We start from the raw sequence: 13,387 nt of genomic DNA on the forward strand, positions 1-13,387 counted from the left end.
AAAAATTATTGCCTATTTCTTCTAAATAGGATAAATACTAAGACTTCTTCCTAGCAATTATGCCTTTATTTTATTTGAGTTAATAATCCTGTTGCTACCTCTATAAAATAAAAACAAATAATAATATAAATGCAAAGCTTACCTTGCCATTTTCCACTGTATAATTTACTCACATTACTAAAAAAAAACCCCTCCATATTTCTTCTTTTATAGTTTTATGTGAACAAATAGTCAACAGCTTTACAGCTTACCTAAAATACAAGTGAGGAAAACATAGACACCTGCCATACTAATATCTGGCTTTTATTTTTTCCTTAAGGAAATATTATTAATTTAAAAAGAGAGTTCCAAGAAATTTAAAAGGATTCCCAGCAATGATTATTTCTGAGATCTATGAGATTTGAAACACAATTATAAAAGGCTAAAACCAAAGTATACATTCCTACTTGTTCCTTTTAAAAAAAAATTCAGATGATGTGTCACATCAAGAAAGCTCATCAGGTTACCAGGGCCGCAGCCTTAGTCATCCTCAGAATCACTGCCCCTCCTGGCAGGGACGGGGCACAGCACGGACGAAAGCAGCACATCTGCTATGGGTTTCCTAGGGTTTTCCTCCAGGCTTGTCTTGATTGCTCCAGACTCAGACAATTTCCACTCCAACTCTACATGATAAAGAAAAAGCAAATCGCCTAAGACACAGTCTGCATGGGGCCCTCAAGCCACAGTGTTTTTCTAAGCAGAAACTACGATCATCAACATTTGATGACAATTTAATTTGAGGGCCATATTTATAAGGTGCCTGGAAGAAAGGAAAAAATCAGACCCTTAAGAAGGAAAAAAATACCTGCAAACACTTTTTCAGAAGATGAGATCAAATGAGATATTACATACATTTGAACCTCTATGATAACTAAAATAAAAAAGAGACTAAATCTACCTTCTAAAAGCTAGTTTCTCAGCTTGCACAATTTCCCAGGAAAGAAATCAGCATGAAACATGTAAAGGAAATACTTTTCACAGTTCTGCTGGCACTCTAATCATTAAATCTAAATTTAGTTAACAAAAGGAAATTCTTAAACCTCATGTCCAATATCTCAACCTATTAGAGTCAAAGGCTCAATGTATGATGACATCCTAGGTCTGATACATTTGTTCCAAGTAATAATTTTTAAAAGTACCGGAAAATAAAGAATCAGTGACTAAAGGCTCAGCTCTTATATTTTATGCTCTTGTAATCAGTGAGACCTTGTGAAGCACAATCAAGTGATGTATTTTTCCACTGCAGAAAAGACCCCAGGCAGGACTGAGGGACAGCTGAGAGATTCTACTACAAATAGCCTGGTTAAAGTGATGCTCTACCAATTAGAAACTTCTGTTAAAATCTGAACACCAATTTTACTGAAGTCGTGTTAATTCAAAGTGCTCCACCAGTATTTTCAGCTCTAGGTACCTTGGTTCAGTGTGATAAAAATTCAACAAATTTCTTAAAAATGATTTTTTTTTTAAGATTTCTGATTCTTAAAAATATATTTAAATTCACACATATGTATAAATGAATGTATTTAATGTTACTGCTCATTTATATGCAGTAATCATTATAAGTTCACTAATCCTCAAATGAAACTTTTCCTAGAAATAAAAACTATAATCATTATTGTATACCTATCTCTCTTCCCTCATGGTATATGCAAAAAGACCAAAATAAGAAGCAAACCCATATTTAGTTTGAAACGCCATATGCCTCTGAACACGGGAATAATGCATAACTGATGTAACATATATGTGTGTTTATGTATGTATGTATATGTTTATACTTTTCCCAATTGAATATCTCACATAAAGAGTTACATAAAGTAGAATATAAAGTCATATTTTAACACACATTTTTAAAGACTACTAACTAAAGCACAGCTGGACACATTATTTCACTAAAGAGATAAAGAATTTGACTTATCAAGAAACGTGCAGGCCTCAGCTTCTCTCTCTCATGTTATGTGTGCATATGTATTTTAACACCTCCTGTGTAACAGGTAGAAAAAAAAACACATATCCTTCAGGAGTTAAGAGGGAGAATAAACTTTTAATTTAAAAGCTACTATTCAACTGAGAAAAAATTTCTATAGATTTATATATATGTACATTTGTACATATGTAGATACATATAAGCATGTGTCACTAATAACGTTCATGTGAATTAAACAAGAAATGAATGATGTGATCTTGAGCTACCAGTAAAAACGAACATATTCAACTGTAGGGACAAATAAAACACATCAGACATTAATATTAAATATTTTAAAGTCCATTGTGCCCCCTTTTAACTGAGAATTACTAGAGTCCAGTTGTAACTGCCCCCAATGACTTGTCTAAGATGACAGATTCAACGTGCTTCTTCCCTTTTTACAATCACTCGCATGGGGGCAAAAGTGAATCTGACAAGTCATCCTAATGTGTGTCTAGGAAACAGGCACCCTCGTCAACAGAAGCATCTCCTCCCCATCTCCCACGTGCACCTCAAAGAGGCCCTTACCATCCATTGTCAGGTTCATGCCACCAAACACCAGAGGTCCAATAAATTGAGCCTTGATATCACCTTCAAGGTATACAAATATTGTGGGCAGATTCCTATCAGGATAGGTGGGTATGCAGGTGGTTGAAATGGCTTTGATAAATTTGACATCAGGAAACTTCCTGGCAAGTCCACTAAAGTGCTGATTTATCAGGGCACAGAGGGGAATCCTATAAAAATAGAAACAGAAGCCAACTGTGATTCTGCATTTGTACATAATAAATCTCAACTACCCTTCTGCCCTACATAAAACCTCATAATGACTTCACAAGTGATTCTGCTACTCCAGCCAAGATGAACTAACATTTAGAAAAAACTTTCTAACATGTTTAGGCAAAGGGAGGAACTCAAAATCCAAAGCCCAACTTAATTTGACTGAAGAATAAGTTAGAAACACAGCTCCAATGTAAAAGATAACTGTCTTGCTCTTCTATAGGCGAGAGCATTCAAGGCTTAAAATGTATGATTCAGAAAGCATTTCCTGCTCGAAAGAAACTCCCTACACAAGCATTAGACTCCACAGGATGGGACTAAAATTGGAGGTGAGAAGCGCCGGGGGTCCACTGCCTCACTCGCCATGAACAATTCTCACAAAGGTCACCCTCGCCATCGACGAGAGTGGTTCATTACATGGAATTGTAAAATGCCCGAGCTTCTCCAGAGGGACAAGTGACTGATGAATTCATTTACAATTAAAAAAAAAAAAAAAAAAAAAAGAGTCTCCTCTGCTACACTGTAACAAAGGCATTCCTATTAGTCACATATTAATTTGAAAGTCTTAAGACAAAAATTAGGCTATAAGGTTTGGGCATATCAGCAACAAAAACACTAGTTAAAAAAACAAAAAACAAAAAAACCTCCTGGGTGGATTAAGCCTGAGATGTTCAAGATATAAATCCAAATTAACATTTAAAGACAGTCATGAGATCAGCTCACCCTTGTCTGTAAAGGTGCAAGATGACCCACAAGCCCTCACCGGCTTTGGTAACTTCTTGAACATAATCCTTTCCTGAGATTTCCAAAACTTCTCCAAATTTATTCTTCAGTTGGGTTGCTTTCCACTCGGCCAGTCTTTGCTGCCTGCACAACAGAAGGAAGAGAGAGACATCTTACAAACACACACACACACACACCACCCCTTTCACAAGCAACCTTTGTAAAGGTCCAGGTTTATTTATTGATTTGCCAGATTTATTAATGTTTCAAAGGACACACATTTTAGTGCCACACAAAAAGCCAAGCAGTCCCTCGGGGTGGCACTAACCTGTACATTGCAACTGCACGTTCGTCTTCCTCGTTAAATTCGTCTTCATTATCCTCCAGTTCTTCCAAAGTCATGTCCTCATAAGTTTTCACTGAATGTCATTGAGGTGGCAAGAAACCAGAAATGTAAAAGATGAACAAACACACGTTTTGGTTTTCTTCCCTTCACTCTTCTCCTAAAGGAGTGCATGCAATGCCAAAAGATCCCCAGCCCACCAAAACCCAAATAAAAAGTACTTAAGGTGTTACACTAGTAAATAAGAAGGGGAGGGTGTTTTTAAAAGACAGCTGCCGGCCTGGCTCTCTTACCTCCACACAATAAGGATACAAACGGGAAATTTCGCAAGTTTATAAAAGAGGAGAGCTGTATTTGCCTGAGCTAACCTAGCCGGATCTTCAAGCACAGACATTCACGGACAGGTGCATAACAGTTCTCGTGCCTCTGAGGAGATGGGAGGATACCCACTGAGGTCCCCCCCAGCACACCCTTCCTAGAGTGAAAGGGCTATCCCCTGGTCTTCTCTTGTGAGTGCTAGGCAGCTCTACCTTTTCTTCTAATCAACTGCTATAAACTCTGTATTTTGTTTTTATTGCCATAAACACCCTTGCTTCTTGACATCACATCAGGCTTTTGTCCCCAGACCCCCACCCCATCACTACCCGAAACTGCTCTTATCAAGGTCAATAATGACCTCTGTCTTCTCAGCGGATGAGCACATCTGACCCAACCCATCACCAGCTCCTCCCCCAAAGCCCATCTTCCTGTGGCCCCCTCCCCTCCTCCCTCTATGGCTGCCGCTCCCTTAGGCCCTTTGCTGACTGACTCCTTTTCTTCCTCATCGATACCCACTCCCTTGGCTGACTGCATCTCACAGCTGTAAGTACTAGCAACATGCTGACAACTCCCGAAGTTGTGCCTCCAGCCCGTATTTCTCTGGTTTGGGACAGCATCCCCAACTGCTCCCTTACCATCTCTATTCGTCTAACAAAAATCTCAAAGTGACCATGTCCCAAACAGAGCTCCTGATCTCACCTCCAAACCTGCTCTTCCCCGAGCCTTCCTCATCTCAGTTGGTGGTAACTCCGTCCTTCTGGCCGCTCAAGTCCAGAGCCCTGCAGTCACCCCTGACTTACCTTCCCTCACAACCCTCATAGGATCCATAAACAAATCCTGTCGGTCCTACCTTCACAATACATCCAGATCTGACCACTTCCGCTCACCGCGCTGCTCCAAGCCAATGGTACCACTTGCCAATGGTACCACTGCAGCCTTTTCCAGACTGGTCTCCCCACTTCCTGCCTTGCCCCCCACAGTCTGCACTCAGTAAGGCAACAACAGGACGGTGCTGTCAACACAGAGGACACATCACTCCTCTGTTCAAACCTCCAGTGACATCCACCTCATTTGGCAGCAAAGCCAAGGTCCACACTAGAAGCTACAAGGTCCTAAATGGTCCGAGCCCTAGTTGCCTCTTTGAACCTCCTACTACTGTCTCCCAGCCCTGCTGGCTTCCTGGCGGATTCTCCAACATGCTTTCCACTTCTCACTCACCTCCCTCAGGTCTACTCAACTGCCAGGGGGACCCTCTCTGCAATTATACCCACCCCTCCTCCGGCCCCTTCCTGCCTTAACTTCCTACATTTCACTCACGTATCGTTTACTGTCTGTCTCTCCCGCTAGAATGTAAGCTCCAAGAGGACAGGCGGTTTTGTCCGACCCGTGCACAGCTAAAGCCCCACTGCCTAGAACAACACCCAGCACACAGCAATCCTTCAGTAAACTTTTGCAGGATAAACGCTTTGAAATAAATCCTTCTCTACATTAGCTCTAACGTGTCAACAGGGGACAAAAGGCCTAGCCCCTGTGGTCAATGGTTCTCAAACTTTGGTGTAAATCAGAAACTCTTTGAAGCACTGGTTTAATATGCAGAGTCCTGGGCCTTACCCCCAGAGATTCTGTTTCAGTAGGGTCTGTGTGTTGTCGTGTTTGGTTTTTTTTGTTTTTTTTTTGGGACAAGCACCCCAAGGGATTCCGATTCAGGTGATACAGCTACATGTGAGAAAGCCCCTCTCCTAGACCCTGTACACTGCAAACATCTTATGCTTCCCCAAATCAAGCTATTTTAATATTCGTAATCAAACCACAAAGATAAAGTATACCCTCACGAGAATACGAACACTAAGAACTTTTGTGCAGATTTCTATGACAGTATCCAAAGTGAATCACAGACCAGGAAAGTCAAGACTTGGAAATAACTTTCCTCGGGTTATCACGTGCTCATCCGACACAGATGAGGAACTGTGGAAACGGAGGGGGCCTCTGAAGTCCCCCTAATTCTATGGCCCAGCAAGCTGAAGCCCGAGATGCCCTGTGACCCACCTGAGATCCCAGAGGCAGCGTCCAGCTCAGCACCCCAATCCCTGGCTCCCAACTCTTGCTCAGAGGACCCTTCTACCAAAGCAGTGAGAGGCTGGGCAAGTTGTCTCCTAAGCAGACAGACACGCAATAAACAGTATCAGCAAGCTCACCAATGGACGGCTGAAGGACCCGCTGCTCCTCCTCTTCTGCCTGCTTCTCCAGATCCTTCAAACTCTCCTTCGAGGGCAAGATGCCCTTTTTGCGTAAGATGTCATTCCATTCGGTGTCTGCATTGGGGTCCTAGAGCAGGTGGACCAAGGATACCATGAATGCCAAGTCCACCGTGGAGGGTGCCATGGGTAAGGAGGGGTCAAATGGGAAAGTGGTGGGAAGGGGAAGTCACACCAAATTATTCTGTGGCCTATTTCTGAGAAAGCATCAAAAGACCCACAACCCCTGTTCCAATCTTCCTGTCTTGGGGTAAAAATCAGGCTATGATGTGCAGATCGGCATCAGTGCTGACAGCAAGGCTCTGACCTGGCTTCTGGTATTTTCATTAATGACTTGGAGTGATTCACTCAGCAGATACTTATTAAGTACCTACTATATGTAAATTATTGTACTAGATGATAGGGAAGCATGGTGAATGCCAAAGTCATCTATTTTACAGGTGAGAGGAAGAGCTAGGCAATGAAAAATTAAATACACAAAGAGAGATGTTACAAATTATGGCAAATGCAATGACCAACAGGCTGCTGAGCTAGAGAGTTCCAGGGGGCCTGCATTCCACAGGATGGCCAAGGACGTTCTTTCACAAGAGGTGACGTTTAACCATGACTGGAGGGTGAGACGAAACCACAAAGAGGAGTGAAAACTTAGGAAATGACTTTCCAGGCAGAGGGACCGGCCTGTGCAAAGGGCCTGAGTGCAGAGATCAAGCATCCTAAAGTCCTGAGTGGCTGCAAGAAAATCAGAGGGAAAAGAAAACTCTCTAACGGCCAAACCTGAGAGGAAGCGCTGAGACCCCGTGGAAGAGCTCACAGCGGCTGACGCTTACTGAGTCCTAGGCGCTGGGACCCTGCGAAGCCCTTTACCTGTATCTACCTAGTGAATCCTCACAAGCCTGGGACAGCCACGGCGCCAGGCTGGAACAAGTCAAATTTACCAGGATCAAATGTCAGAAGGATAAATGTCGAAGTGGGCTCTTAGCTCCAGAACCCAGCTGCCCAAACCCTGGTGTGGCACCGCTTGGCAGGAACACTGCTAACGGACCTGGTCTGGAAGATGAAACCGGGGAGCTGTGCAAAGGGCACTGGGAAAACCAGGCTCCAGCCCCAGCTCCTCGCCCCAGTCTTGCTGAAATATGTCAGAAGGAAAACTAACAGAATCCTTTCCACAGGGTGGTCAGGAAGGAGGTGACGTTTTTAAGCCGGGACCTGAAGGACAGAGAATGCGAAGGAGGCCGGGTCAGCCCTGAGTTTCCCCTTCACCAGACGCACTGGATTTGGAGATGATCATCCTCTGCAGCCCCCAACCAAACCCACGCTAACTCCATTTCCCTTCTGCCACTGAGTCAGAGATGAGTCCCTCGGGATTCCTGACCACAGCGAGATCTGGGGGGCAGCAGAGTGACCTCTGGAGAAGGGTCCTTCAACAGTGACCAAACTGAGCTGTCAGAGATTTTCTCATAAAAACATCCATTTCCACGGTGTCCTTTTTTCCCACTTTTCCGTGGGTTTTAGTCAAATTCCATTAGCAAATTCCTGATACAATGAAAGAACAAAACTGGGGGATGTGGTTTTATCCATTTTAGGATGGAAAGTAACCGGGCTGCGGGACCCTCGGGCTGAGCTCTGGAAGCCAGGGAGTCCAGAAGGGGGCGCACCTCAACCTCAACACCAACGTGGGGGGGGCGGGTGTAATAACCCCTCACCCTGCTCTACGTGGAGTCAGAACACGGGTTATGTTATGGGACACCCCGCCCGCCCCAGGCGGGACCCTCCACTCGTGCAAGCCTCAGCTTCCATCCGCGAAGGGGTCCACAACGCACCTGCTCAGGTGCTCGCTAAGAGAGTTAACAAGTAGGAAGTAACTGTCAGGTAAGACCCGGAGAGGCCTTCGCAGGCCACACGGGAGACGAGCTCAAGGAGAGGCAACCCCCAGAGCTGAGATTCCGGAGTGAGACACACGAGGTAGGGACGCCCAGCCCGCGGACCCGCGGGACCACGCCCACCCGTCCGCACCGCGCCTGCGCCGGCCTCGCCTCGCGTGGCCTCCCCGTGCCTGCGGGGCCCGGCACTTCCCACAGGTCCGGCAAGGACAGCCCGCTGCCGGCGCGGACCCAGCGGGGCAAACGAGCGGCCGCAGCCTCCAGATGTCGCGCCCCCCGGCTTGCTTACCTGCATTTTCTCACAACTCCCTCGAGCCCGGCCGGCGACGGCCTACCCGCCCCTCAGCTCTCTTCCGCGCACGCGCGCAGTCGCCGCCCCGCTTCTTCTCCCAGCCCGGCCTTCGCCCCGCCCCCAGGGAGCGAGCTGGGCGGAGCCAGCGGGAAGCGAACTCTCCTCTGAGCCTGCGCCCGCTTCTCAAGACACTGGCGCGGAAGCTGTGCGCGTGCGCGAGGCAGGACACGCCTACAAGTGTGACTCTGAGCCAATCCCCGGGCGCTACCTTATTAGGGCAGGTCTTCGGCCTCGGAGCCGTGGGGCGGAGGGGGCCGGAAGGTGTCTGAAGTCTATGCCCAAGAAGTCAGAGATAGAAACGCGTTTCAGTGATTCAGTGTTACAACTAAGAACGATGCAGGGTTACCTAAAACAGAAAGGTGAAAGTCTCTTCACCTGGTTGAGCCTCAGGCGTTTCATATTTGCAGAAGTGCTTAGCCCTTTGCGGGGCACACTGGAGGTACCGAGTAGAACTCAGCAAACTGAATTGTAAGATACAGGGGCTGGGCCCCAGGCTTCTGTGTATGCAGCACTCGGAATTTGAGTTAAGAAAGCAGTACTCCTCCCTGCACATCTGAGCTAGGTGGCCGCCTCCTGGCAGCTTAAGCAGACACAGGTAACACAGACCCACACATCTGTAGGGTAGGCTAGGACTCTCAACTTCGGCTACATTAGAACCACCTGGGAGCCTTCCAAAACTGCAGCTACCCTGGGGCTCCATCCCAAATTAAATCTCTAGCAATGGGACCTGGAACTGATTATTTTCTTAAAGATCCTCAGGTGTTGCTAATATACACAACCATTGATATAAAGTGAATCAAATGACTCCTTGAAGGCAAGGAGCTTTGATTTAATCATTTATAAGGATTCTTACGATTACCTAACTCCTTCCCACAGAATTATAGGTCACTTAAAACATTTGGTTATTCATTTATTTGGCAGCACACTGTGAATGAATTTTCCTGGTTTCACCAGAAAAGTCAGGACCCAGGCTTGTTTGGAGTGGGTTCGGCCCAATGTTAAGCTTAGTGTCCTCCACAGCACTAGAGTGGGTGCTGTTTTACCCTTTTCTCTTTCCAAGCCTTGCTACTTCCGGAGGCCGACACTCACCTCCACCCCGTGATCCCTCTCTCCAGAGGAGATTAACAAGCCAAAGGCTCAAACTCTACTGCCTTCTCCTCTATCAGAGAAAGGTGCCTCTCCCACTTTGGTCAAAGACTCTATCCTCCCGTGCTCCAGACTGCCGTCCCTCCCACCTCCCCAGAAACTTCTGTCCATCATTCCATCACTCTTAGCTCTGGAGAAAATAATTAGGGCTCAGGAGAAAAAATTGGAACTGTAAGAATGGAAAAAGAAAAGAATTGGAAAAAAAAATTTCTATTTGTGGGTGATATGATATGATAGCGTACTTGGAAAACCCTGGGAGTATCAAGTCTTAAATTCATACTAACAATCTGAGAATTCGGTAGAGGAGCAGGATAGTAAATTAACATACAAAAATAGCCTTAGTCTGTATTTATAATAACAAACTAGAAGATAAAATGGACCCTAATTACAATAACACCAGAAAAGAAAAAATAAGCAGCTAGGAATAAACTCAAGAAGTACACAAAAACCAACATGAGAAAATTATAAAACATTCCTGAAGATAACAAAAGTAGACTTGAATGAACGGAAAGAAATCCCTCATTTTTGGGTGGAATGACTCAACATCACAGAGATGTCAATTTTCTCCAAGTCAGTGTGTAAAATTTAACACTATCTCACTTTAAAAACCTAACAAATTACTTTCTGAGGCTAGACAGGTTGATTCTAAAGATTTTATGATAAAATAAACAACAAGAATGGCAGACTGAGGGGACAACTAGCCCAACCAGATATTAAAACTATGTGGTATTGATGCAGGAATAGACAAATAGATCAATGGAACAGCAAGTTCAGAACAAGTCTGGAAATAGAGCCAAGTGCATACAAACATTAGTGTTTGCTTTAGATGGCATCTCAAGTCTGCTGGGGTAAGGGGATGGGCTCTTTAATAAATGGTGTTGGGGCAATTGGATAGCCATTTGAAAATAGATAAAATTGGATATGTACTTCACAGTGTATATTAGATTAAAAATTAACAGCTAAAAGTACTAGATTAAAACATGGGATGGTTTCTTTATAACCTAAAAATGCAAAAAGCCTGTGATAACTATCACTCAAAATCCAGAAAATAAAATTTTAGAAAATGACAGATTTGACAGCACTATTTACATTAGTCAAGACATGGAAGCAACCTAAATGTCCATTGACAGAAGAATGGATAAAGAAGATGTGGTACATATATACAATGGAATACTACTCAGCCATAAAAAAGAATGAAATAATGCCATTTGCAGCAACATGGATGGACCTAGAGATCATCATACTAAGTGAAGCAAGTCAAACAGAGAAAGACTAATATCATATGATATCACTTATATGTGGAATATAAAAAAATGACACAAATGAACTTATTTACAAAACAGAAACAGACTCAAAGACTTTGAAAATAAACTTATGGTTACCAAAGAGGAAAGGTGGGGGGAGGGATAAGTAAAGATTTTGGGATTAACATATACATACTACTATATATAACATAGATAATTAACAAGGACCTACTGTATAGCACAGGGAACTCTACTCCATAATCTATAGTAACCTATATGGGAAAGGAATCTGAAAAAGAATGGATATATGTATACGTATAACTGAATCACTGTGCTGTACACCTGAAAGTAATACAACATTGTAAATCAACTATAATATAAAATAAAAATTAAATTTTAAAAATTTGCATTAAAATAGTGAATACATACATGCCACCTTTGGTGTAAAATAAAAGGTTAAATAAGAATACATGTGTGCGTATATTCATATATGCTTAATTTTGCAAAAATACTCACAGAAGAAATCAGAAATTCATGAAGTGGTTAACTTGTTGTAGGATAAGGGGGCATGGAGATCAAGTGGTAGCAACAGAAAGTTCAGAGTGAGAATCCTCTGATAAACTTTTATTTAGGGGCAGATAAGTTTTGTGAGGCCTGAAACACATTTGATCTTGGAGTCTCTCTTTAAGGCACTTATATGTGGAATCTAAAAAAGCAAACAATAAAACTCACAGAAAAAGAAATAAGACTTGTAGGTATCAGAGGCAGAGGGTAGGGGGAGAAGGGAATGGATGAAGGTGGTCAAAAGATACAGACTTCTAGTTATCAGATAAATAAGTAGCAGGGATGTAATATACAACAATGAGGACTACAGCTGACATTGCTGTATGAGCTATGGGAAAGTCTTTAAGAAAGTAAATCCTAGAGTTCTCATCACAGAGAGAAATTTTCTTTTTCCCTTTTTTCTTCTTTCTTTTCTTTTTATTGTATCTATATGAGATGATGGATGTTAGCTGGACCTATTGTGGTGATCATTTCACAATACATGCAAATCAAACCATCATGCTACACACCTTAAACTTATACAGTGATGTATGTAAATTATTTTTCAATAAAGCTGGAAAAAAACTATAAGGAAAAAGAAAAAATAGAACGTAAGGGGTCCTGAGACCCCATTTGAGGGATTTTGAGAAATGTTGTTATAGAGATTAAATGATATGTCATCTTCTAGAATAATTTCTACACAGAATAGGCATTCAATAAATGTTTTTTAAAATAACATTAGCTGTGATATGGTAAGAATAGTAATTTTACAATGCTGTATTTCCTGTCCTTATAATTTTTAACTGATACAACGTAAGCACACAGAAAGAGAAATAAAGTACAATTTCTGTGTTGAGTAGAGATCAGCCTATACAAATGTTATGATGACATTTGACCAAATTAAAAAATACAAAGTTCAAAAACTAACGGTACAAAATTATGAACATAAAAGTAGGCATGAAAGTGAACATTTATTTAGAATGGAAAAAGTAATAGTTACAAATTACCAATTTTCAAAAGCTGGCAAATACCACAAACATCACAAAATTCAGAAAAGGACATAATATTTGTATTAATTAACTATCTGGCATGTCTATGTGATATCATAGACTCACTTCTGGCTTGTATTCATCAAAGCCTGTTTCTCCTAGAACTACCTAAATACCTCATTCCAAGGACAGAGGTTCATAGATTATATTCATATCACATTTTGTTCTCTGGCCCTTTAACCTCACGTCACATCACTGGGTGAGAGGCCAGTATCCCTGCCAGTCATTTCTCTCCTGGACGGTCAGCAATAACTGGGCCTAGAGATAGCTGCAGGTACATAAATGTATACCAGCGAATATCCCCCCAATTCATTTTTCCCTAAGCCAGATTCCAAAAATATTCATAGCTGCTCTAATACCATATGACAAAGAAGAGGTGCGGGGTTGTCTGTGTGACTGAAGGGAAGCTGCAGTAGAAAGCAAGTGAACTTAACTGACTATGGTTTAAATATCCTGCTTTGCAAACATTTACAAAAAGACATACACACAGCCACTATGGAAAACAGTATGGAGGTTCCTCAGAAAACTAAAAACAGAATTACCATATGATCCAGCAATCCCACTCCTGGGAATATACCTGGACAAAACTATAATTCAAAAAGATACATGCACCCCTATGTTCATGGCAGCACTATTCACAAAAACTAAGACATGAAAGCAACCTAAATGTCCATCAACAGATGAATGGATAAAGAAGATGTGGTACATGTATACAATGGAATACTACTCAGCCATAAAAAAAGAATGAAATA

General features: G+C 42.6%; 1 protein-coding gene across 1 annotated transcript; it reads right to left on the minus strand.

Moving 5' to 3' along the window:
• Window positions 1-284: 284 nt before the first annotated feature.
• On the minus strand, window positions 285-8,726 carry PDCL3 (phosducin like 3). Its single transcript, XM_082427219.1, has 6 exons — window positions 8,591-8,726; window positions 6,362-6,491; window positions 3,834-3,924; window positions 3,506-3,649; window positions 2,531-2,739; window positions 285-662 (listed from the first exon to the last, which is right to left on the minus strand). The coding sequence occupies exons 1-6, from the start codon at window positions 8,594-8,596 to the stop codon at window positions 520-522; spliced, it is 723 nt and encodes a 240-aa protein (XP_082283345.1). The 5' UTR covers window positions 8,597-8,726; the 3' UTR covers window positions 285-519.
• Window positions 8,727-13,387: the final 4,661 nt, after the last annotated feature.

This window comes from Balaenoptera physalus, assembly GCF_965194825.1.
Source record: "Balaenoptera physalus genome assembly, chromosome: 15".
Taxonomy (NCBI): Eukaryota; Metazoa; Chordata; class Mammalia; order Artiodactyla; family Balaenopteridae; genus Balaenoptera; species Balaenoptera physalus.

Bases quoted from the DNA above. Each gene is read 5' to 3' on its own strand.
- PDCL3 (XM_082427219.1), bottom strand. The intron at 3,925-6,361 runs GTGAGCTTGCTG...AATGACATTCAG, and splicing joins GGTCCTTCAGCCGTCCATTG to TGAAAACTTATGAGGACATG. The intron at 2,740-3,505 runs GTGAGCTGATCT...CTATTTTTATAG, and splicing joins TTGCACCTTTACAGACAAGG to GATTCCCCTCTGTGCCCTGA.